Source organism: Phyllobates terribilis, unplaced genomic scaffold, assembly GCF_046119375.1.
Source record: "Phyllobates terribilis strain yellow unplaced genomic scaffold, ASM4611937v1 Scaffold_5__5_contigs__length_657084704, whole genome shotgun sequence".
In the NCBI taxonomy this organism is placed as follows: domain Eukaryota; kingdom Metazoa; phylum Chordata; class Amphibia; order Anura; family Dendrobatidae; genus Phyllobates; species Phyllobates terribilis.
This window is the reverse complement of record NW_027362765.1, coordinates 366,497,943-366,523,945: the sequence shown is the minus strand read 5'-3', so window position 1 is coordinate 366,523,945 and position 26,003 is coordinate 366,497,943. Positions and strand designations below refer to the sequence as shown.

Genomic DNA, 26,003 nt, shown 5'->3' with positions numbered 1-26,003 from the left:
TGGTGCTGGATTCCCAGTTACACTGCTCAGTACTGATGTATAATTTCCTTCATGTTGCTTTCTAGTAAGTGTTATATCTCATTTGAGTACTGGATTCACAGTTACACTGCTCATTTCTGATGTATAAATTCCTTCATGTTGCTTTCTAGTAAGTGTTTTATCTCATTGGAATACTGGATTCACAGTTACACTGTTCAATACTGATGTATAATTTTCTTCATATTGCTTTCTAGTGTTTTATCTCATCGGAGTACTGGTTACACCGTGACACTGATCAGTACTGATGTGTAATTTCCTTCATGTTGTTTTCTAGTGTCTTATCTCACTGGAGTACTAGATTCACAGTTACACTGCTCAGTACTGATGTATACATTCCTTCATGTTGTTTTCTAGTAAGTGTTTTATCTAATTGGAGTACTGGATTCCCAGTTACACTGCTCAGTACTGATGTATATATTCCTTCATGTTGTTTTCTAGTAAGTGTTTTATCTCATTGGAGTACTAGATTCACAGTTACACTGTTCAGTACTGATGCATAATTTCCTTCATATTGCTTTCTAGTATTTTATCTCATTGAAGTACTGGATTCACAGTTACACTGCTCAGTACTGATATATAATTTCCTGCATGTTGCTTTCTAGTAAGTATTTTATCTAATTGAAGCACTGGATTCACAGTTACTCTGCTCAGTACTGCTATATAATACCCCCAAGCTGCTACTGCCTCTGAACATGTGCTAAATAGAAATAGAAGAGCAGGAATCCCTCATACCTGTGTATGCTGGGAGAGACTATATCAGACTAAGCTGATAATTAGAGACAGGGCCTGCAGGGCAGCTGGGAGTGGTGAAAAACGCAGGGTACAAGTTGTAAAATTGGCCAGAAATAGTGTAATTCCTCATGTGCTCACACATGAAAGCTTTTCATGAACAGTCACTGGAAATGACAGGTACGCTTTAAGAAAAGCCAATCGGCCCCCTTGCTAATGCTTGTACAAAGTGAATCCCCAAACTCTCCAATACACTTCAAGATATCAAGCAGAGGACTCAAGTAATGAATCAAATGGTAAAACAGCTTCTACAAGAATTCCCCTCACACTTCCTTCCATCAACAGAACAAAAAGCGTTCTCCGCATAAAGGAGCAGATAATTGCAGGTGAATTGGCGTTCAGTTGTTCTGCAGTTCAGGTGCCAATGGCTCCTTAAAGAAATAAATCTGGGATCAGTTCCGGAGACAGATGGAGATATTCAAGCCATGACCTCCCAGCTAGGGATGCAGACAAGATAAATGCTCTACCAGCTGCTGCCGACAGACCCGCTAACACCTCCGTGTCCGTAGACAGCTTGCTTATTCTCTGGCAGAGAACACAAGGCTCAAATCCTCGCAGCTCCGCCATCAAATTACTAGAAGTCCAGACGAAATTTACAAAAAATGCTGTACTTTATATTCACGGTAACGGAGAGATAAGCTCATCGAACCCAAGCCAACTGGAAGAGGAAGTCTACGGTCTAATCTGACCGAGGAATCCACGAGAAGAACAAACCAGGGGAAATTAACTTCTTTGTGGGTGGAAAAATTACTTGCATGAAAGATTCGATTGATGGGGAAAACGATGACCCAAAATGATGTGGGTTTCCTTTGATTCAGGCGACACAATGTTTTTGCTCTTGGGTCCAACTCTACATAGAGCAAAGAGAAAAGATTTTGTGACAGTTGATTGTCATCATTGATTACCCTTCATGTCTATTAGTTTGTGATTAGAGTGGGGCCAAAATGTGTGTAAGTTTGGTACGGTGTGAACAAGGTAAAAGAAGAGGATGCACAGCCATGTAAGTTTGGAATGGTGTGAACAAGGTAAAAGAAGAGGATGCACAGCCATGTAAGTTTGGAACGGTGTGAACAAGGTAAAAGAAGAGGATGCACAGCCGTGTAAGTTTGGACCGGTGTGAACAAGGTAAAAGAAGAGGATGCACAGCCGTGTAAGTTTGGTACAGTGTGAACAAGGTAAAAGAAGAGGATGCACAGCCGTGTAAGTTTGGAACGGTGTGAACAAGGTAAAAGAAGAGGATGCACAGCCGTGTAAGTTTGGAACGGTGTGAACAAGGTAGAAGAAGAGGATGCACAGCCGTGTAAGTTTGGTACAGTGTGAACAAGGTAAAAGAAGAGGATGCACAGCCATGTAAGTTTGAAACGGTGTGAACAAGGTAAAAGAAGAGGATGCACAGCCATGTAAGTTTGGAACGGTGTGAACAAGGTAAAAGAAGAGGATGCACAGCCATGTAATTTGGAACGGTGTGAACAAGGTAAAAGAAGAGGATGCACAGTCGTGTAAGTTTGGACCGGTGTGAACAAGGTAAAAGAAGAGGATGCACAGCCGTGTAAGTTTGGTACAGTGTGAACAAGGTAAAAGAAGAGGATGCACAGCCATGTAAGTTTGGACCGATGTGAACAAGGTAAAAGAAGAGGATGTACAGCCATGTAAGTTTGGAACGGTGTGAACAAGGTAAAAGAAGAGGATGCACAGCCGTGTAAGTTTGGTACAGTGTGAACAAGATAAAAGAAGAGGATGCACAGCCGTGTAAGTTTGGTACGGCGTGAACAAGGTAAAAGAAGAGGATGCACAGCCGTGTAAGTTTGGTACAGTGTGAACAAGGTAAACGAAGAGGATGCACAGCCGTGTAAGTTTGGAACGGTGTGAACAAGGTAAAAGAAGAGGATGCACAGCCATATAAGTTTGGTACAGTGTGAACAAGGTAGAAGAAGAGGATGCACAGTCGTAAAAGTTTGGTACAGTGTGAACAAGGTAAAAGAAGAGGATGCACCGCCGTGTAAGTTTGGTACAGTGTGAACAAGGTAAACGAAGAGGATGCACAGCCATGTAAGTTTGGAACGGTGTGAACAAGGTAAAAGAAGAGGATGCACAGCCGTGTAAGTTTGGACCGGTGTGAACAAGGTAAAAGAAGAGGATGCACAGTCGTGTAAGTTTGGACCGGTGTGAACAAGGTAAAAGAAGAGGATGCACAGCCATGTAAGTTTGGACCGGTGTGAACAAGGTAAAAGAAGAGGATGCACAGCCATGTAAGTTTGGAACGGTGTGAACAAGGTAAAAGAAGAGGATGCACAGCCATGTAATTTGGAACGGTGTGAACAAGGTAAAAGAAGAGGATGCACAGTCGTGTAAGTTTGGACCGGTGTGAACAAGGTAAAAGAAGAGGATGCACAGCCGTGTAAGTTTGGTACAGTGTGAACAAGGTAAAAGAAGAGGATGCACAGCAATGTAAGTTTGGACCGATGTGAACAAGGTAAAAGAAGAGGATGTACAGCCATGTAAGTTTGGAACGGTGTGAACAAGGTAAAAGAAGAGGATGCACAGCCGTGTAAGTTTGGTACAGTGTGAACAAGATAAAAGAAGAGGATGCACAGCCGTGTAAGTTTGGTACGGCGTGAACAAGGTAAAAGAAGAGGATGCACAGCCGTGTAAGTTTGGTACGGTGTGAACAAGGTAAACGAAGAGGATGCACAGCCGTGTAAGTTTGGAACGGTGTGAACAAGGTAAAAGAAGAGGATGCACAGCCATATAAGTTTGGTACAGTGTGAACAAGGTAGAAGAAGAGGATGCACAGTCGCATAAGTTTGGTACAGTGTGAACAAGGTAAAAGAAGAGGATGCACCGCCGTGTAAGTTTGGTACAGTGTGAACAAGGTAAACGAAGAGGATGCACAGCCATGTAAGTTTGGAACGGTGTGAACAAGGTAAAAGAAGAGGATGCACAGCCATATAAGTTTGGTACAGTGTGAACAAGGTAGAAGAAGAGGATGCACCGCCGTGCAAGTTTGGTACGGCATTTTTGAGTGTTTAAGGTGTCTATTTCAAAATTGCAACTTAATCAGCTCTAGAGTAAATAGTACTGGGCTGCAATACCACACTAAACCTATAGAGAAGGGTGGCGCTATTTATATATATATATATATATATATATATATATATATATATATATATATATATATAAAGTGATCTCTTTTTCTAATCCTGTAAAACCCCTGTAAATCTGATGCCATCGGCTCCTTATCCTGTAGATTGATGTCATCTTAGATGAATAGCAGGTTGATGAACCTTTCTCTTTTTTCGCCATCAGTAATGATGGAAGTTGACATCAGTGTACATTGTGAAAGCAAGAACACAGAATACACAATAATAACCGCGCTTCAAAAATGTCATCAGCATGAAAATGTCAAGGCAAATTAAGACCTTTCTACGGCTCCAGTCATCTATTACTCCGGCTGCTAAACTCAAATTAAACATTGTAAAGACCTAAATACTTTTCATGAGATTCTTATTCTATTCACTATAAATAATGACCTCAGCTAATGAGGGGTTTGATTATAAAAAGGGGGAAAACCATCATCTAGTTTTAGGGTATGCTGGGGTAAACAACAGCTGCAGGCTTATGCTAAGGACAGCAGATGGCGCAGTGTTAACTGCAGGCGTTTCTCTATATTGTACTGTATGACCGCTCTGCTATTTTGGTTGTGTTGATTCTTTCCTGTATGTTCCTCGTTGGTGTAGATAATAGTTTCTGTTTTTTGCAATGAAGACCATTGGTAATTGGGCAAAGATTCAGAAAGGAGACAATGCCGAAGGAAATGTTTCTTCTCCTTTGTCTCGTGCAATGGACCATTCACAGCTGATTCCATAGAGGTGCAGAATGCAGGACGGTGAATCAAGGCTTCCATGAAGGTCTATAGTAGTGGAGAGGTGAACGCTTATTTCCCTGGTGGCCCATTTCCTTGGAGGTCTGGTGTCAGCTCTGTGTTACATCGCTAGTCCAGTCCTCCAATAGATCCTCCTGTCTCACTCAGCTCAGATACATTTCATTCCGTGACTCCAGTTTTCTGCTCCAGTTCGGCCATCAATGCTCCAGTTTTCCATCTGGATCTCGCTGCTTTACCAACATCATCTGCCCATGCTGAACAATATCTACTCATGTGGACCAAAGGCTTCGAGGAGCCACCTCACTAGGTGAGACATAACGCTGAGCTGATGGCATTGTCACATAATGCTTCTGGATTCGAGCCCTTGATTCTGTGTTGTGTGGTCGGTGTCACTTTGTACTGGACCACAGCAGATTCACCATTTCTTTGGGCGTTTTACTTCTGTTATCTTTGCTTCTGTCGGTTTTGGGTATCATGTTTTTGACTGTCCTATCACCTTTTGGGTGCAGGTTCAAATACCTTCCCCTACTGGTGTTTTGGGTGTTTTAGTTCTGTTATCTTTGCTTCTGTCAGTTTTGGGTATCATGTTTTTGACTGTCCTATCACCTTTTGGGTGCAGGTTCAAATACCTTCCCCTACTGGTGTTTTGGGTGTTTTAGTTCTGTTATCTTTGCTTCTGTCAGTTTTGGGTATCATGTTTTTGTCTGTCCTATCACCTTTCGGGTGCAGCTTTAAATACTTTTCCCCACTGGTGTTTCCTGCTGGTGATAGACTTTGTCAGATTCATTCACTTGGCTGTAGTTTGTGTTGGTTGCAGTTGTATTGTGTGACAGACCAGGGTCAGAGAAGGGCTTTTCCTAGTCTGAACAGGGATCTGTCAGCTTTAGGAATTTGTCTCCCTGGTTTGTATGTTTCCCATGTGAATGTTCTTTGGCAGTCATAACAGCTTGTCTGATCATTCAGATGATCAATAGAATCCAACTTGTAGCATAAATGTATAAGAAGCTCCGCAGCTGAAGACACTTTACTAGTGGAGGCTCTTTAGCGATTCTCAATTTGTCCACCTTATAGTCCAAAAAAGACTAAAATCAAAATAAACATTGAATTTCCAGATTTTGCTAAATAAAACCCTTCCAAATCAGTCTAAAGCCTTTTTGGCTGGGTGGTAGGTTGTAAGTTTTGTGTTTCCCCTCTTATCCTCTCCCAGCATTTTCTCCTTGTGTGACCTGTGGATTTCATGAACAAAAGTCCATGCACCCATGAGGAGCATTTCAAGATGGTGACTGCAAAAAATTACTAAGTCCGCTGACGGAAAATGGCCCCTGTCCAAGACCAATATATGAGCCCTTTGCAGTCCAATAGCTCGTCATAATGCACAATTCCACCTGCTTTGGAGGTACCAGTGGCCCCCTTCATTCTTGCGCCCAGGTTGAACCAATGATATGTCCGCCCCTAAGTCCCTTAGGCTAGCCTAGTTAACTCCAATGAAAACATACAGAATTGGTCACCACGGCAGTTATTCATCCGGCAAATGGAGGAAAATCAAAAATTGCAAAATTTTCATAGACCCATAAGGTGTCTAGCAGCTCCGGGTTGTAGAAAAGTGACTCCATCTACGAATGACTTTTCCAACTTGTGAAGTAAGAACCAGTTTCAGCCCCCCAGAGGTCAATCACGTTCCTTGTGTCTGCGGTCAGCGAAGCACATTGGAAACTAATTGAGGCAGTTCCTCTTTTAAAACAATAAACTTTGTTTCAATTATTTCCAGATTGCACATTTCTATTGACTTTGGTTTATTTAAAGTGCATTGTTTCGCTCTTTCGATCTTCGCACAGCGCAGAGTCGCACCATCTATTCCTGAGACTTACATTGTGCGTCAGAAAAAAAAAAGTGACCTAGAATAGGGAAAAAAAAAAAAATGATTTAATAGAAATAAGAGTGACAAAACTTTCCCCGGGAAACTTTCTTCATGACATTTGCAAACATGCTAAGATCTTGACGCAGGTAATTGACAACAATCATGTAGATTTAACCAAATCAAGTCAAATTTTCCAGGGAAGATTAAACGGAAACGACTTGTGTCATGGAGGAAGCTGCGAGTGAGCGGGACTGGATACGACAATTCATTGTGGCAGTGGTTGGCATCTCGACACTGCTGCCTATGAGCGCTAATTGTCTGTAGGTGTCTGCGGATTCCTTACTCCGGCTGCCCCTCCATCCTTGCCTCATTTGCAGCCATCGGCAAAAGAAGGAACGGTAGACAGCAGAATCATAATCATTTTATGAGATGCTGAGGCATCCGAGATAAATTCACTTATCCCTTTGCTTCATTTATTACATTTGAGCCTCATTAGTGTCAGTTTCGGTGTTCCATAACTGAAGGCATTTCCACAGTTATATCCAATTAGATGCGGCTCACGTGGGTCAGGAGGTGAGAGCAGGAACTTTCCAACTTTCCATTATGTCCGACTAGGTATTATAATTCCCATACCATAATCCATCAATTTTAGGACCACTGAGGTGTCGGATTATTGTATTTTTTGGGTGTCTAATGCCCAACGTTAGATCCAAGTCATATCTTGGCATTTCGGCAGCTCAAGGTTTGCCATGAAGTGTTATCAATCAAGACCGAAGGTAGAAAGAAGATGCCCCCATTTGGCATTGTGATGACATATATGAGTTGGCACATCAGTGATCATTTGAACATCCTATCGGAAGTGTGTTTCTAGTGGGGTACCACAAGGCTCTGTCCTGGCCCCAGTGGTGTTCAACATTTTTTATAAATGTTCTAGATAAGGGAACTGAAGGGAAACTAATCAAATTTGCAGGCAATGCAAAGCTAGGAGGGATAGCTAACACTCGAGAAGATAGAGAAAGGATTCAGAAGGATCTAGTTAAACCTGAACAATGGGCAGCGACTAACAGAATGGTATTGAACAGGGAGAAATGCAAGATTCTACATCCGGGCAAGAAAAACGAAAATTACATCAACGGAATGGGAGGAATAGAACTAAGCAACAGCACGCGTGAAAAAGACTTGGGTATACTAATAGATCACAGACTGCACATGAGTCAACAGTGTGATGCAGCAGCAAAAAAGGCAAGCACAGTTCTGGGATGTATTAAGAGAAGCATAGAGTCTAGATCACGTGAAGTCTTCAGAGGCTGGACAGACATCTGTCTGAGATGGTTTAGTGCATTGAGCAGGGGATTGAACCAGATGCCCCAGGAGATCCCTTCCAACCTCTAACATTCTATGATTCTATGATTGCTACATTGGCCCAATACTGGTAAAAGATGTCCTGGTTCTACCACTGCTTTACCAAGAACCTTCAGTTGTGTAGCCACCAAGGAAATCAAGGGTTGAATGGTGAGATTAGTTCTTCTATGGGAGTAATTTTGTTGCAAATGTCATTTAGCATTGCTGCACGGCTTCACCATAATGCTCTGAAGCTCTGACATCTAGCGGATTATCACACCTTGTACAGTGGTGGTCATTACCGGGGCCACCATAGCGCAGCGGTTCTCAGTGGAACATAGATTGTGCAGCATTGTTGTTTTCCATCTACGGAGTCACTGAGTAAGTCTCTCTCTCCTGTAGAGTGTAAGCTATTATGGTCAGTGGGGTCCTCTCTCTCCAGCAGAGTATAAGCTCTTATGGTCATCAGGGTCCTCTCTCTCTCTTGTAGAGTGTAAGCTCTTATGGTCAGTAGGGTCCTCTCTCTCCAGTAGAGTATAAGCTCTTATGGTCAGTGGGGTCTTCTCTCTCCTGTAGAGTGTAAGCTCTTATGGTCAGTGAAGTCCTCTCTCCTGTAGAGTGTAAGCTCTTATGGTCAGTGGGGTCCTCTCTCTCCTGTAGAGTGTAAGCTCTTATGGTCAGCGGGGTCCTCTCTCTCCTGTAGAGAGTAAGCTCTTATGGTCAGTGAAGTTCTCTTTCTCTCCTGTAGAGTGTAAGTTCTTATGGTCAGCGGGGTACTCTCTCTCTCTTCTGTAGAGTGTAAGCTTTTATTGTCAACGGGGTCCTCTCTCTCCCTCCTGTAGAGTGTAAGCTCTTATGGTCAGTGGGGTCCTCTCTCTCCTGTAGAGTGTAAGCTCTTATGGTCAGCGGGGTCTTCTCTCTCCTGTAGAGTGTAAGCTCTTATGGTCAGTGGGGTCCTCTCTCTCTCTCCTGTAGATTGTAAGCTCTTATGGTCAGCAGGGTCCTCTCTCTCTCCTGTAGAGTGTAAGCTCTTATGGTCAGTGGGGTCCTCTCCCTCTCCTGTAGAGTGTAAGCTCTTATGGTCAGTGGGGTCCTCTCTCTCCTGTAGAGTGTAAGCTCTTATGGTCAGTGGGGTCCTCTCTCTCTCTCCTGTAGAGTGTAAGCTCTTATGGTCAGTGGGGTCCTCTCTCTCCTGCAGAGTGTAAGCTCTTATGGTCAGTGGGGTCCTCTCCCTCTCCTGTAGAGTGTAAGCTCTTATGGTCACTGGGGTCCTCTCTCTCCTGTAGAGTGTAAGCTCTTATGGTCAGTGGGGTCCTCTCTCTCCAGTAGAGTAGAAGCTCTTATGGTCAGTGGGGTCCTCTCTCTCCTGTAGAGTGTAATCTCTTATGGTCAGTCGTGTTTTCTCTCTCTCCTGTAGAGTGTAAGCTCTTATGGTCAGTGGGGTCCTCTCTCTCCTATAGAGTGTAAGCTCTTATGGTCAGTGGGGTCTTCTCTCTCCTGTAGAGTGTAAGCTCTTATGGTCAGTGAAGTCCTCTCTCCTGTAGAGTGTAAGCTCTTATCGTCAGTGGGGTCCTCTCTCTCCTGTAGAGTGTAAGCTCTTATGGTCAGCGGGGTCCTCTCTCTCCTGTAGAGTGTAAGCTCTTATGGTCAGCGGGGTCCTCTCTCTCCTGTAGAGTGTAAGCTCTTATGGTCAGTGAAGTCCTCTCTCTCTCCTGTAGAGTGTAAGTTCTTATGGTCAGCGGGGTCCTCTCTCTCTCTTCTGTAGTGTGTAAGCTCTTATGGTTAATGGGGTCCTCTCTCTCCCTCCTGTAGAGTGTAAGCTCTTATGGTCAGTGGGGTCCTCTCTCTCTCTCTCCTGTAGAGTGTAAGCTCTTGTAGTCAGTGGGGTCCTCTCTCTCTTGTAGAGTGTAAGCTCTTATGGTCAGCGGGGTCCTCTCTCTCTCTCCTGTAGAGTGTAAGCTCTTATGGTCAGTGGGGTCCTCTTTCTCTCTCTCTCCTGTAGAGTGTAAGCTCTTGTAGTCAGTGGGGTCCTCTCTCTCTTGTAGAGTGTAAGCTCTTATGGTCAGCGTGGTCCTCTCTCTCTCTTCTGTAGAGTGTAAGCTCTTATGGTCAACGGGGTCCTCTCTCTCCATTCTGTAGAGTGTAAGCTCTTATGGTCAGTGGGGTCCTATCTCTCCTCTAGAGTGTAAGCTCTTATGGTCAGTGGGGTCTTCTCTCTCCTGTAGAGTGTAAGCTCTTATGGTCAGTAAAGTCCTCTCTCCTGTAGAGTGTAAGCTCTTATCGTCAGTGGGGTCCTCTCTCTCCTGTAGAGTGTAAGCTCTTGTGGTCAGCGGGGTCCTCTCTCTCCTGTAGAGTGTAAGCTCTCATGGTCAGTGAAGTCCTCTCTCTCTCCTGTAGAGTGTAAGTTCTTATGGTCAGCGGGGTCCTCTCTCTCTCTTCTGTAGAGTGTAAGCTCTTATGGTCAACGGGGTCCTCTCTCTCCCTCCTGTAGAGTGTAAGCTCTTATGGTCAGTGGGGTCCTCTCTCTCTCTCTCCTGTAGAGTGTAAGCTCTTGTAGTCAGTGGGGTCCTCTCTCTCTTGTAGAGTGTAAGCTCTTATGGTCAGCGGGGTCCTCTCTCTCTCTCCTGTAGAGTGTAAGCTCTTATGGTCAGTGGGGTCCTCTCTCTCTCTCTCTCCTGTAGAGTGTAAGCTCTTGTAGTCAGTGGGGTCCTCTCTCTCTTGTAGAGTGTAAGCTCTTATGGTCAGCGGGGTCCTCTCTCTCTCTTCTGTAGAGTGTAAGCTCTTATTGTCAACGGGGTCCTCTCTCTCCATTCTGTAGAGTGTACGCTCTTATGGTCAGTGGGGTCCTATCTCTCCTCTAGAGTGTACCCTCTTATGGTCAGCAGGGTCCTCTCTCTCTCTCCTGTAGAGTGTAAGCTCTTGTAGTCAGTGGGGTCCTCTCTCTCTTGTAGAGTGTAAGCTCTTATGGTCAGCGGGGTCCTCTCTCTCTCCTGTAGAGTGTAAGCTCTTATGGTCAGTGGGGTCCTCTCGCTCTCCTGTAGAGTGTAAGCTCTTATGGTCACTGGGGTCCTTTCTCTCCTGTAGAGTGTAAGCTCTTATGGTCATCGGGGTCCTCTCTCTCTCCTGTAGATTGTAATCTCTTATGGTTAGCAGGGTCCTTTCTCTCTCCTGTAGAGTGGAAGCTCTTATGGTCAGCAGGGTCCTCTCTCTGTCTCCTGTAGAGTGTAAGCTCTTATGGTCAGTGTGGTCCTCTCTCTCCAGTAGAGTATAAGCTCTTATGGTCAGCAGGCTCCTCTCTCTATCCTGTAGAGTGTAATCTTTTATGGTCAGTGGGGTCCTCTCTCTCCAGTAGAGTATAAGCTCTTATGGTCAGTGGGGTCCTCTCTCTCCAGTAGAGTATAAGCTCTTATGGTCAGTGGGGTCCTCTCCCTCCTGTAGAGTGTAAGCTCTTATGGTCAGTGGGGTCCTCTCTCTCCTGTAGAGTGTAAGCTCTTATGGTCAGCGGGGTCTTCTCTCTCTCCTGTAGAGTGTAAGCTCTTATGGTCAGTGGGGTCTTCTCCCTCCTGTAGAGTGTAAGCTCTTATGGTCAGTGGGGTCCTCTCCCTCCTGTAGAGTGTAAGCTCTTATGGTCAGTGGGGTCCTCTCTCTCCTGTAGAGTGTAAGCTCTTATGGTCAGCGGGGTCCTCTCTCTCCTGTAGAGTGTAAGCTCTTATGGTCAGTGAAGTCCTCTCTCTCTCTTGTAGAGTGTAAGTTCTTATGGTCAACGGGGTCCTCTCTCTCCCTCCTGTAGAGTGTAAGCTCCTATTGTCAGTGGGGTCCTCTCTCTCCTGTAGAGTGAAAGCTCTTATGGTCAGTGGGGTCCTCTCTCTCCAGTAGAGTATAAGCTCTTATGGTCAGTGGGGTCCTCTCCCTCCTGTAGAGTGTAAGCTCTTATGGTCAGTGGGGTCCTCTCTCTCCTGTAGAGTGTATGCTCTTATGGTCAGCGGGGTCCTCTCTCTCCTGTAGAGTGTAAGCTCTTATGGTCAGTGAAGTCCTCTCTCTCTCCTGAAGAGTGTAAGTTCTTATGGTCAGCGGGGTCCTCTCGCTCTCTTCTGTAGAGTGTAAGTTCTTATGGTCAACGGGGTCCTCTCTCTCCCTCCTGTAGAGTGTAAGCTCTTATGGTCAGTGGGGTCCTCTCTCTCCAGTAGAGTATAAGCTCTTATGGTCAGTGGGGTCCTCTCTCTCCAATAGAGTATAAGCTCTTATGGTCAGTGGGGTCCTCTCCCTCCTGTAGAGTGTAAGCTCTTTTGGTCAGTGGGGTCCTCTCTCTCCTGTAGAGTGTAAGCTCTTATGGTCAGCGGGGTCTTCTCTCTCCTGTAGAGTGTAAGCTCTTATGGTCAGTGGGGTCTTCTCTCTCCTGTAGAGTGTAAGCTCTTATGGTCAGTGGGGTCCTCTCTCTCCTGTAGAGTGTAAGCTCTTATGGTCAGTGGGGTCCTCTCTCTCCTGTAGAGTGTAAGCTCTTATGGTCAGCGGGGTCCTCTCTCTCCTGTAGAGTGTAAGCTCTTATGGTCAGTGAAGTCCTCTCTCTCTCTTGTAGAGTGTAAGTTCTTATGGTCAACGGGGTCCTCTCTCCCTCCTGTAGAGTGTAAGCTCTTATGGTCAGTGGGGTCCTCTCTCTCCTGTAGAGTGAAAGCTCTTATGGTCAGTGGGGTCTTCTCTCTCCTGTAGAGTGTAAGCTCTTATGGTCAGTGGGGTCCTCTCCCTCCAGTAGAGTGTAAGCTCTTATGGTCAGTGGGGTCCTCTCTGTCCTGTAGAGTGTATGCTCTTATGGTCAGCGGGGTCCTCTCTCTCCTGTAGAGTGTAAGCTCTTATGGTCAGTGAAGTCCTCTCTCTCTCCTGAAGAGTGTAAGTTCTTATGGTCAGCGGGGTCCTCTCGCTCTCTTCTGTAGAGTGTAAGTTCTTATGGTCAACGGGGTCCTCTCTCTCCCTCCTGTAGAGTGCAAGCTCTTATGGTCAGTGCGGTCCTCTTTCTCCTGTAGAGTGTATGTTCTTATAGTCAGTGGGGTCCTCTCTCTCTTGTAGAGTGTAAGCTCTTATGGTCAGCAGGGTCCTCTCTCTCCTCTAGAGTGTAAGCTCTTATGGTCAGTGGGGTCCTCTCTCTCCTGTAGAGTGTAAGCTCTTATGGTCAGCGGGGTCCTCTCTCTCCTGTAGAGTGTAAGCTCTTATGGTCAGTGAAGTCCTCTCTCTCTCCTGTAGAGTATAAGTTCTTATGGTCAGCGGGGTCCTCTCTCTCTCTTCTGTAGAGTGTAAGCTCTTATGGTCAACTGGGTCCTCTCTCTGTCTCCTGTAGAGTGTAAGCTCTTATAGTCAGTGGGGTCCTCTCTCTCTTGTAGAGTGTAAGCTCTTATGGTCAACTGGGTCCTCTCTCTGTCTCCTGTAGAGTGTAAGCTCTTATAGTCAGTGGGGTCCTCTCTCTCTTGTAGAGTGTAAGCTCTTATGGTCAGCAGGGTCCTCTCTCTCCTCTAGAGTGTAAGCTTTTATGGTCAGTGGGGTCTTCTCTCTCCTGTAGAGTGTAAGCTCTTATGGTCAGTGAAGTCCTCTCTCCTGTAGAGTGTAAGCTCTTATGGTCAGTGAAGTCCTGTCTCTCTCCTGTAGAGTGTAAGTTCTTATGGTCAGCGGTGTCATCTCTCTCTCTCTTCTGTAGAGTGTAAGCTCTTATGGTCAACAGGGTCCTCTCTCCATTCTGTAGAATGTAAGCTCATATGGTCAGTGGAGTTCTCTTTTCTTGTAGATTGTAAGCTCTTATGGTCAGCAGGGTCCTCTCTTTCTCCTGTAGAGTGTAGGCTCTTATGGTCAGCAGGGTCCTGTTTCTCTCTCCTGTAGATTGTAAGCTCTTATGGTCAGCGATGTCCTCTCTCTCTCCTGTAGAGTGTAAGTTCTTATGGTTAGCAGGGTTCTCTCTTTCCCGTAGAGTGTAAGCTCTTATGGTCAGCAGGGTCATCTCTCTCTCCTGTAGAGTGTAAGCTCTTATGGTCAGTGTGTTCCTCTCGCTCTCCTGTAGAGTGTAAGCTCTTATAGTCAGTGGGGTCCTCTCTCTCCTGTAGAGTGTAAGCTCTTATGGTCAGCAGGGTCCTCTCTCTCTCCTGTAGAGTGTAAGCTCTTATGGTCAGCAGGGTCCTCTCTCTCTCCTGTAGAGTGTAAGCTCTTATGGTCAGCAGGGTCCTCTCTCTCCTCTAGAGTGTAAGCTCTTATGGTCAGCGGGGTCCTCTCTTTCTCCTGTAGAGTGTTAGCTCTTATGGTCAGTGGGGTCCTCTTTCTCCAGTAGAATATAAGCTCTTATGGTCAGTGGGGTCCTCTCCCTCCTGTAGAGTGTAAGCTCTTATGGTCAGTGGGGTCCTTTCTCTCTTGTAGAGTGTAAGCTCTTATGGTCAGCGGGGTCTTCTCTCTCTCCTGCAGAGTATAAGCTCTTATGGTCAGTGGGGTCTTCTCTCTCTCCTGCAGAGTGTAAGCTCTTATGGTCAGTGGGGTCTTCTCTCTCTCCTGTAGAGTGTAAGCTCTTATGGTCAGTGGGGTCTTCTCTCTCCTGTAGAGTGTAAGTTCTTGTGGTCAGTGAAGTCCTCTCTCCTGTGGAGTGTAATCTCTTATGGTCAGCAGGGTCCTCTCTCTCCTGTAGAGTGTAAGCTCTTATGGTCAGTGGGGTCTTCTCTCTCCTGTAGAGTGCAAGCTCTTGTGGTCAGTGAAGTCCTCTCTCCTGTGGAGTGTAAGCTCTTATGGTCAGCAGGGTCCTCTCTCTCCTGTAGAGTGTAAGCTCTTATGGTCAGCAGGGTCCTCTCTCTCCTGTAGAGTGTAAGTGAGATTTTTATGGAAAGCTTGCAAGGATGCACATGTCCTTGTTTTTTATAAGTAAGCACTGAGTTTGCATCCAGATGGAATTACAGTAATATTAGAAACTTAGCTTATATTTCACATGGTGCTTCGTCCTATGTAAAATATGCAAATTGGAGAAGCTAGAATACAAACTTTTTTCTTGCTCATCTATTATGACTCTAGTACCAGTTTGTGTTTCTTCCTTCCTGGGTGGCCTGTTCTATTACACATTAGGCTAATATGGTAACTCAGCGTTCAACACTGATTTCACAATCCTAGGCCTTTTAAGGCTGGCTCAGACGGTTACATGTTGCCAGAGTATTCAGGTAATAAGTATACACGTCTACCATGTGCCTACACTCAGATGAGCCAATAGAAAAATCAAGTTCTGCTATACCAAGATGCCTGTATACCATCTCAGCTCTGCTGTTCCAAGGCGCTGTCTGCACACTTTACTCTCCTGAATCAAGGTACCTTTCTGGCTACGGAGCTCTTCTATTGCAAAGTGCTTTCCGTTCATTTGGCTCTACTATTCCAAAGTGCCTGTCCGCATATCCAGCTCTACTGAATCGTTGCTGTTCCTGTACTGTCTGGTGAATATGTATCATCCTTTATCACTTGAGGTTCCTTTCTTGCGACGATCATGTGTAAATTGAGACAGTTGGGAAGTATGCGCTAAGACTTTTCATCAGGGGTATGAGAACAGCAAGGACAGCCATTATTCTTTTTGCCCCTTACGCTCGATGTCTTTCCTGTATCCCATTAATTGTAGGACTGTACCAGGCAGCTCTACTGGATGGAACCTTGCAAGTATCTCAGCTTGGACTTGGACCTTTGTTCATATAAAATTAGAGGAGGAATATGTCTGACTTCACTGCAGCGGGGGAGAGTGAACTGTGGGGTTTGTTGTTGAGGAGAATGACTTCTATTAAAACCTCTATAAGAAGGCAAATAATCAGCTAATGCAAAACGATACATGTGTTAAAAATTAAACGTCGCTTACATTTTTGTTTCATAAATAAGAAAATAAGAAACTTTGTAATATATGTTATCAAAGAAATCTGCTTCATCCTCCTCCTGGATGGATCATTCATTTCCAAAATTCTCAATTCACAGGTAAATTATGTATTCAGTGAAGATACTCAGATTGGAGATGACAGCTGGTGCTCGTACAGCTCTATGGAGAGAGAGGAGAGGAAGGAGGAGCTTGAGGCCAAGCTCCTCCCTCCATTCTACATGGAATCTTATCAGCACCAGTTGTCATCTCTTCTCTCAGTAATGTAACATTATGTCTTCACTGAATACAGATTTTTACCAATGAATTGAGAATTTTCAGAAGGAAAGATCAGTCCAGGAGGAGAAAGAAGCCGATCTCACTGATAAGATTTATTACAAAGTTACTTATTTCCATGTGTTTTATGAAATAAAGATTAAATAGATAATTACTCTATAAAAGTATCACTGATACATTGTGAGGATTTTCATAGTCCTTATGGGAGGGAACATGTATGTGTCCTGTGTCTCCCACTATCATTTATGACATGCATGGAACCACATGGAGCATAGGGGGGGCAAGGATATAATGGGGGTCTAAAGTATCCCTCCTACCCAGGAAAGGTCTTAAAGCTTGGTTGGGGGAGATGTCAATTAGGCAAGTCTGATTGGGCATATCTGATTAGGCATGTCTGATTGGGCAAATCTGATTGGGCAAGTCTGATTGGGCAAGTCTGATTGGGCAAATCTGATTGGGCAAATCTGATTGGGCATGTCTGATTGGGCATGTCTGATTGGGCATGTCTGATTGGGCATGTCTGATTGGGCATGTCTGATTGGGCATGTCTGATTGGGCATGTCTGATTAGGCATGTCTGATTGGGCATGTCTGATTGGGCATGTCTGATTGGGCATGTCTGATTGGACATCTCTGATTGACATCTCTGATTGGACATGTCTGATTAGGCATGTCTGATTGGGCATGTCTGATTGGGCATGTCTGATTGGGCATGTCTGATTGGGCATGTCTGATTGGGCATGTCTGATTAGGCATGTCTGATTGGGCAAATCTGATTGGGCAAGTCTGATTGGGCAAGTCTGATTGGGCAAGTCTGATTGGGCAAGTCTGATTGGGCAAGTCTGATTGGGCGTGTCTGATTGGGCGTGTCTGATTGGGCGTGTCTGATTGGGCGTGTCTGATTTCAGACTGCTGATCGCATTGTTTTCCCAGAAGAGAGGACTCCTGTGTATGGGAGAACTGGATGAGATGGCTCTAAGCCAAAGTATCGGCAGACGTATCGCTCGGCCGACACCAGTCTAATGTGTACGGGGGCCTGTAGAGCGTTTCTCCCAACTTTCCCAATTTACAGACAATTGTCTTAAGAAACAAATCTCAATCCGGGTCGGGACTTATGGAGCTTAGTACAACACGTCCTGTAAATGGGGATTTAAATGCCAATTACAATGTACAGAAGGATCCTGAAAACCCTGCAAGCAGCGCCTTATATCTCAGCTCTCGGTGAGCGTCACATCAGGGACCGGGCGCTGAGTTACTTACATTCACCCCTGAATCTTATACTCCGGCTTGGTTTATTTGAGTTTCTCTATTTTGCACATAAGGTTTGCGAATTGACAACTATTAACATTCACAAGGCAATAATACCCCAGCACTAAAGAGTAGGGTGGTCTTACAAAATACAACCCTGTTATGGAAACCGCACAGAAACTACAATCAGGACAGTAAAATTACATCAGTTAAGCGTATAAAGGTCGGATACCACAATAATAGGCACAAAGTGGATGTATTGGGGTGAGAGAGAGTCAGATGAGTGATGGAGACGGTGAGGGTTGTAGGGATAGTGAGTTAGTGGGTTAGGTTTTGGATGAGGAAGGTGAGGTTAGTAGGTTTCGTGGGATTGGGTTTGCAGTGTGGGGGTCGGTAGGGTTTGTGGACTAGGGTTATACAGATCAGTGGTCTGAATAGTGAGGATTAGTGAGATTGGGGGGTTACAAGGGTGAGAATTGGCAGGCTTATAGGGCTATGGATAGTAGGGTGAAAGCTAGTGGGATTAGGGATTTGAGTGGTGAAGATTAGTGGGTTAGTGTTAAGAGGTTGAGTGTTAGTAACGTTAGTGGGTTAAGATTAGTAGAGTGAGGGTTAGTCAGGTGCGGATTGGTAGGGGTACTGGGCTAGAGATAATATGGTGAAGGCTAGTAGGATTTGTGGTCTGAATGATGAAGAAGATTGAGGCTAGAGGGTCAGGGTTAGTAGTTTGAGAGTTAGTATGATTAGTGGGTTAAGGTTAGTAGGATGAGAGCTGATAAGGTTAGGATTAGTTGGATTAGTGGTTAGAATGGTGATGATTAGTAGGATTAGTAGTTATGGTTAGCAGGGAGAGGGTTGGTGGTATTGGACTGGGGTTAGAAGGACTAGTAGGTTGAGTCTTACTATAGTGAGAGTTAGTAGTATAAGGGTTAGTAAGATAAGGGTTAGTAGGGCGAGGATAAGTAGGACGAGGGTTAGTACGGCGAGGGTTAGTAGGGCGAAGGTTAATAAGATGAGGGTTAGTAGGGCGAGGGTTAGTAGGGCGAGGGTTAGTAGGGCGAGGGTTAGTAGGGCGAGGGTTAGTAGGGCGAGGGTTAGTAGGGCGAGGGTTAGTAGGGCGAGGTTAGTAGGATGAGGGTTAGTAGGGCGAGGGTTAGTAGGACGAGGGTTAGTAGGACGAGGGTTAGTAGGACGAGGGTTAGTAGGACGAGGGTTAGTCGTGCGAGGGTTAGTCGTGCGAGGGTTAGTCGTGCGAGGGTTAGTCGTGCGAGGGTTAGTAGGATGAGGGTTAGCAGGATGAGGGTTAGTAGGATGCGGGTTAGTAGGATGAGGGTTAGTAGGATGAGGGTTAGTAGGATGAGGGTTAGCAGGACCAGGGTTAGTAGGACGAGGGTTAGCATGGTTAGGGGGTTATGCAGGATACAGAAACGCCATATACCGCCCATGTTGTAGTGTTCATTGCCGTTGTCACTTACGTCCTTCTGGAGTCTTAGTCTCTAGGTGGACAAGGTCAGCGTCTCTGTTAGACACCGTCACAGTCCTAAAGGCACAAAAGAAAAACAAATAAAAGTCACAGAAGTAAAATAACCAATGCCAGCCCCATGCCCACATGCTGTGTACGACGTTCTCCCATGGCGGCCTTCTGTACAGAGAGGAGTTGTATCTTGCGGTTCTGAGCACGGACCTCTCCGCTCCCCTCCCCCCCCACACCCGTATGACCCTCAGGACTTCTATTACTTTTCATGTATCCGCAGTTACATTGTTTTATAGCATTACATTTCTCCGATATTGCCTGATGATATAATGAGTATCAATCTTCTAACCTCTTCGGCGCAGTTAACACGTTCCACCGCTTCCGCTCTTCTCTCCGCAGCTAATCCCGCACTTTGATGAGTTTTTTTTTTTATTTTTTTTTCCCTAGTACTGAGCAGACAATTTACATCTTGATTCTTACTTCTTATGACCCAATTCTCCTCCCCCTCCCCCATGTCTGTAAATCTGCACTTAGTCTGTGAGTTGCAAGTTCTCTAACAATGGCGTTCTGGCGGTTGTGCGCGGTGCGGCGGAGCGGAGAGCTTTGTTCTTTCTCAGGCTCGGTCCCCACTGAGGTTGGAGATACACAATAAATAATAAGGAACTCGTCAGCCTCACATGCCCATTGTTGATCACAAAAGACAAGATTACAGATGTATTTCGGCATCCGAACAGAACGACTTCTCTTGGCAGCGGGAAGATCCCTCGAGTGCCTCACCAGCCGGCATTTTCATCTGACTAGTGGAAACCATTCGAACGACTGGAGCCAAGTCTAAACCCGCAGCTTGTATTATATACAGCATCTCTGTTCATTCATTATACAGTCCTCCGCAGGCTCGTAGAACTGTGCGAAGTCCCATTAACCCCCGTGCAGCCAGACTCTGTTAAAGGGGTCATAACAGGCCTCTATCATACTTGCCTATCACCCAGCAATCTGCAACCATTCTGATGAAGGTCCGGGTGTTGGACCGAAACGTGAATATTGCTTTGCACAGTTTTGGATTGCACTCAAACTTTTGTTTTTTTTTTACCTGCATACCTTGCAGTGCCGAGTTCTTTCATATTGCTATGCTAAGGACTGTAACCCTATTGGTGCACTTCCCTTACAATGAGTGATGTATACTATTTGTAGCATAAATTAAATCCTTGGCCGTCTGGTCCCCTACTATACACCACAGCTAGACCAAGCCGTCAGGGCGAAAGGCTTACACAGCAAAACTGAAAAACAAGTTGTCTCCTGTGGTTAAAAGGGTGTCCCGGCAGGGTCAGAGATAGCTGTCAATCATGCGTACAAACTGTAAGGTATCATGAAGTCAATGGCCCCAATCACTTCTGCACCAGGAGGAGCCTCAATGGTTCATAAAAGACTTTACAACGTAGGGCCTCTTTCGCACGTCCTGGTATTTCCGGTACGGGCAAAACCAGTACTAGAGATATCCGTGCTCATGTGTACCTGTAGGGCATACGTGTGCCGCCCATGTGCCGCATCAGGATCACACGCACCGGCGCCTAAGAGTCAGTGGTACAGTTAGCACCCAGAGTTTGGGAACAACGCTGAATGATGCCCTCACCATTGTCCTCTGCCAGCGCTGCTATCAGCCAGAGCAAAGGACAATGTTGAGAGTAGTATTTTGCTCCCGCTGTCTCCTAGTGTAAAAATAAGAATAAAATAAGAAAGAAAATCATTATACTCACCTGGTTTGAGGTGACCACACACACTGAGGACCAGGGGAGAATAATTCACTGCAGCGAGCAGTCCCCTGACCTGCGCTGAGCTCACTGAGCGGTGTCCTGTCACTCTGAGCTCAGCGCAGGCTTGGAGAGCACTCGCTGCGGGAGTCATTCTCCTCTGCTCCTCATTGTTTGCAGTCACCTCAAGCCACTGCACATGCTGATGCAGAAATGTCAGTCAGATGGATTACACCATGGGACAGTATGTCGGACAGGTGAGTATTATGGTTGTTTTTTATTTTATTTTTTTACAGGGGACAATGGCTTCAGGGGATTAGGTGTAAAGGTGAGTATAATGTTTTTAATCTTATTCTTATTTTTACACTTGTTGTAGACAGCGGGGCCTGAATACTACTCTCAACATTGTCCCTTGCTCGTGCTAATCGCAGTGCAAGCAGGGGACAATGATCGAAACACGGTCATGTGAAAGAACCCTAAAAGTAATGAGGATCTTCTACCGGAAGAAGGACCAGGACCTCAACTTCTCTTCTCACTCCTGATCCAATTCCAGGTTTTCACAACTATAAGACATTTTCTTTAAAGTGATATTAAAGCTTAACAAGGTATCACCTATCCACTGGACACCACGTAGCCCCCTGCATAAGTCCGCTGTTCCCCTTCCGTGAGCCACAAAATACCGGCCAGTGGGAATTGAAATGAATGCCAGCACATGAGATGCCTGACTACTTTATACAAGTCTAAGGCAGAGGCCTGATGACAGTCGAACATTGTAACTGGAGTTGCGGGCAGTGCTTGTGTTGAGGTCAGGGGATAATGGAAAACTCAAGACCTCATTCTGAAGATTAGGGGGGGGCTTCCTAGTGCTAGGACCCAGACCAGTGATAACTTATCCCTACTTCAATGTAAAATGCATTTTCTTTTTCAAGTCACAGAAAACTAGTTTAAAGATGTTGCACAGCGCCACCCCTGTCCACAGGTTGTGTGTGATATTGCAGCCAAGCTCCCTGCACTTCAACAAGGCTCAGTTGCAATAAGAGACATGACCCATGGCCAGGTACGGTGCTGTTACTGGAAGAACAGAGCCATTCACATCAATGGTCAATAATGGCTTAATAACTGGGTCCGGTGGAGTTCAGCCCAGACTCCGTACAATGGTGGCTCCAATGCAGATGTGAGCAGGACTGTCAGGAATATTATAAAATATTAATATCAGGAAAATGTTCTTCCATATCTGCCAGACATAGATGTTCACCCCCTCCTTTATTCCCCTTCTGCTCAGCACAAAAGCCCCAATTAACACACGCCTGGGAAATAGTTTATGCAAACGATGCCAGGCAAGGAGTGTTATAACTTTGTTAGGAAGCAAGCATCTTGTCTCTGAAAGACGCGGGAGGTAATTAAAACTCAGGCTTGCACTAATTTGCGTGTAACTGTTGAAGCTGCTTCCCAAGCCTCAAAGGAAAATTTCTAGACGCACTGACTCCGATATGAAATATGAAATCTTGTGAGTTCCATAGGTCCGACAGTAACGGGACCCATATGTGTAGTGACCAAATCAGCCCAGAAATGTATAGGTAGTTTTCCAGGGCTGTAACCCAAATCAGGGAGCTGTAGCGCAAAAACACCAGAATGGCAGACTGCAGCTATGTGATGTGTGATATCTAAATAAAGATAAAATCATAAGGGAAAAAATGGCGTAGTTTGCACGCTTCTGCGATCAACGAGCGATGAGTTATCGCAGAAGTCAGCGTTTTTAATAAAAATGTACAGGCTGGAGACAGGCCCACATGATGTCACCACAAGGGGCGTGTGGCTAGATCTCCCCTTAGGTATAAGAGAATCTATGGAGAAGACAGGAGCACTCATTGCCAGGGGGGAATAAGAATTATAAGCAACGGGTCCTGTTGAATAACAGCATAATCTGGAGAGCCCCTCCTCCACCTATATGGAATCGTCTTCACGATCGCGTAGTGTAAGTTGTCTTCTTTTTACCCTGTTTATTTTATGTAACTGCCTATGTATTTTAATGTCCCCTTTGTAACATCCTTGAATATATTTTTCCTAAACACTGCCTCCCTTTTGGATTAAATATAAAATTTAATAGTTCTGTTTATTTTGTTCTGTAATCGTTCCCTTCCCCGAAGCCATATACGCTACCAAAACGCAGGCGTCCGGCCAGGCCTGTATTATATTTCAAACTCGGCCGGTGGTGGCAGAGAGTATTAATAATTGGGCTATCGTGAAGTTGACAGTGACCGTACGGAGGGCGTTCAACACAGATTCCAGTCTGTGGAACCCAGCGTGCTGCGCCATACGCTCACTGGTCGCTTACCGATACCTAAGTAGAGAGTAGTCTGGATCGCATGCTCGCCACTCCGGACGAAATACGGACAGCGTGACAGCACGGTGAGATATTGCGTGATCTCCCCGGTGTCGTCCCTCTGTGTGTGTTGGAAATTCCTGACAAATTGGTGGCAGCGGTGGGATATTGTATGATCCTGCCGGTGTCGTCCTGACAAGGACCAAATGCAAATGTCTGATAGGAGATGAACATGCAAAATAGTATGGAGTCTGCAAGAAAGCTTATTAGCAGAGATGCTTTCTTAAGGGGGTTTCCATGTCCCCTGTTTTAAATAACAAATAAATTGCACTTTACTCATCATTCCCAGGTCCAGAGCTGAGTCTCCGCCACTGCTCCCTGTGTCCGGTATTGTCTACAGTGCTGAAATCCCATCAACATTGCTGCAGCCAATCAGTGAGCTCAGCTGCTCCACCTAAGAAGATCTGCTGAGCTCACTGATTGGCTGCAGCGCTGTTGATGGGATTTCAGCACTGTAGACAATACTGGGATCAGTGGCGGAGAGTCAGTTCTGGACCTGTGGATGGTGAGAAAAGAACAGTTTGTTTTTTATTTGCAGCTAAGGGACAAAGGGTTTTCTGAAACTGGAAAAAAACTCTTTAATATTTTAAATAACTTTGAGCTTTTATAATTAAATTGGAACAAATCTTCCCGCCCTTTAGAATAGATCCTGCATGTAGGACAATGGAGGCTGCGGGGGGCGCTAGTAAGGCTGGTGCGTACATAGCGTTGCCCCTGTGATATGCAGATAGTGGGTAACTTAGGTTATAATATTAGAATGATTCTCTGATGTGCGGGGGGTCTCCTGAGCCCCCATTACATTGTTCTGTCACCGCTGACAATGACTCCCGGGCAGCAGCCCCGACAGAGAAGAAGGAGGAGAAGTCAGTGCAACATTCTCCAATGCAAAACTGATAGAGCCTGTGACTGCGGCACATCACCCACCTGAGGGCGTGAATAATTCTGCAATGGGTTACTGTGCATGTGCATGAGGTAATAGTAATGGCAGTTGCTTGTGGACATGATCATTGTATTATATAATCCATTTCAATGATATCCTCAATAGAAAAAAATTCCGCATGTGAAAACTTTCCACCAGAACTGGCAGAAGTTTGCACAGCATTGACGTAATTTCACACGCTCCATGTTTTTATGCCATCAAATATCCCAAATAGAGAAGATTGAACCATTTTGAGTCCCATGTAAATTTCCATGGTGTCCTGCATGGGTGCCATACTAGTTCCATCTACTTTTTCATGGTGTCCTGTATGGGTGCCATACTAGTTCCATCTACTTTTTCATGGTGTCCTGCATGGGTACCATATTAGTTCCATCTACTTTTTCATTCTGTCCTATATGGGTGCCATACTAGTTCCATCTACTTTTTCATGGTGTCCTGCATGGGTGCCATACTAGTTCCATCTACTTTTTCATGGTGTCCTGCATGGGTGCCATACTAGTTCCATCTACTTTTTCATTCTGTCCTATATGGGTGCCATACTAGTTCCATCTACTTTTTCATGGTGTCCTGCATGGGTACCACACTAATTCCATTTACTTTCCGTGGTGTCCTGTATGGGTGCCACATGCGCCCAATATATTTTTCCGTGGTGTCCTCTTGTAGATGCCACATGAGTCCCATCTTCTTTTCCGTGGTGTTCTGTATGGGTGCCACAAGAGGTCCATGTACTTTGCTATGGTGTATACACAGATATAGAGACCTAATGCTGTAACATTGCGTTGCTTTTATTTTTGCTTATAAGGAGCAGTAGTACAGTCATGTGCATGAGGATCTAGTAAGGGGGGTGCCAATACTATTGCAACATGCACTTTACCAATCCCTCTAAATGAACGAAAAAGTTAAAATGAGCATAAAATTAAATAAAAAAAACAATAATCTTCACTGCATCCCCAGTCTCTCTCTCCACATGGGCACTTCTGTCTGGATTACACGTCCATAAATCAGATTAGGGTGTGATTAATACTGCAGCCCGGAGGAGATGTCGTACAACAACCAGAGGAGCAGAGACAGAAATCCGTGCTGGGAGCTCCCGGAGTAAGCGCGTCCAGATCTGCACCAGACGGGGGGCTCCTACCCCGGGTATTGGGAGAGTGTGAAGTGCGAGCTGTGTGACGCCGCTGTTTGGCGAGTGCAGACGGAGCCGCAGATGCTTCTCCCCTCCGCACAGGAATCCAGCTGGCTCTGGTACGGCACAGCTGGGCAGCGCCGACTGCTATCCCCAGGACGCATGAACTGGTGCTGATTCATCTGGATGCTGAAAGCTGCTCACTTTATTCTTAAAAAATGCTAAAAGGTCAGTCGAAAATTGCAGAAAATTAAAATTCTTCCATGAGATGCAGTTAACTCATCCGAAATTTGGGACAAAATTGGTTGACGTTCAGTTCATAGTAGACGACAGTGGGGTCCGTCTACCCTACATCGGGCTTCAGAGACTTTCTACAGATCACTAATGGTCACCTAATCCCCGTGGCCCTGACATCTGTCAATGACACCCGGTATACCCTACTCTGTACTGAGGAGCGGCGATCCCCAATCTGGTCGTATACAGATGAGGGGGCTCCTGGTTTGGTCAAAAGCCCAAGTTCTCTCTCCGAGCTGTATAAATGGTTGGACACTGACTTACTGAGGCAGTCAGACGGCGGCTCGGAGCTTTTCAGTTATCCGGATGTGACCTCACCGATCCCAAACTATTGTCTGGCGTTCTCCTCCAAGTTACAATGTATCACCGGTTTGCCTGATAATTTGTAACAATTACTGGAGACACCAGATCTTCTGCTCCCATCGACCCCTTGTGCCATCAGTGATATGGAGACTCAGGGAGGTCAAGGTCTCCCGTCGTGATTGCAACATTTTTTAGTGAATTACAAAATATCATTGTTGCCTCTTGAAAATTCAATTAAAAATTAGAGACTGATAAAAAAAAAAGTTTCTGTACCTGTGTCCATAGGATTACGGTCTGTCAGTTTTATTATAGGGTTTAGAATTTTTTTGGGGCTTAATTTAAGGAAAAGTAGCCAGTTTAGTTGCAATGTTAATGTCCCCATGATAACACTTCCTGGTACAGCGCCGTATACATTATATCATCGGATTGTTGGGTCAGAAA

At 45.3% G+C, this 26,003-nt stretch overlaps 1 protein-coding gene across 3 annotated transcripts in view; it reads right to left on the bottom strand.

Moving 5' to 3' along the window:
• The window catches only part of SORCS1 (sortilin related VPS10 domain containing receptor 1), a 951,041-nt gene that overhangs the window by 236,241 nt on the left and 688,797 nt on the right, over positions 1 to 26,003 (bottom strand). For all 3 annotated transcript variants that reach the window (XM_073684756.1, XM_073684757.1, XM_073684758.1), the window contains exon 6: positions 18,770 to 18,834. In XM_073684756.1, coding sequence (XP_073540857.1) covers positions 18,770 to 18,834 — 65 coding nt within the window. The remainder of the gene's footprint in view (positions 1 to 18,769; positions 18,835 to 26,003) is intronic.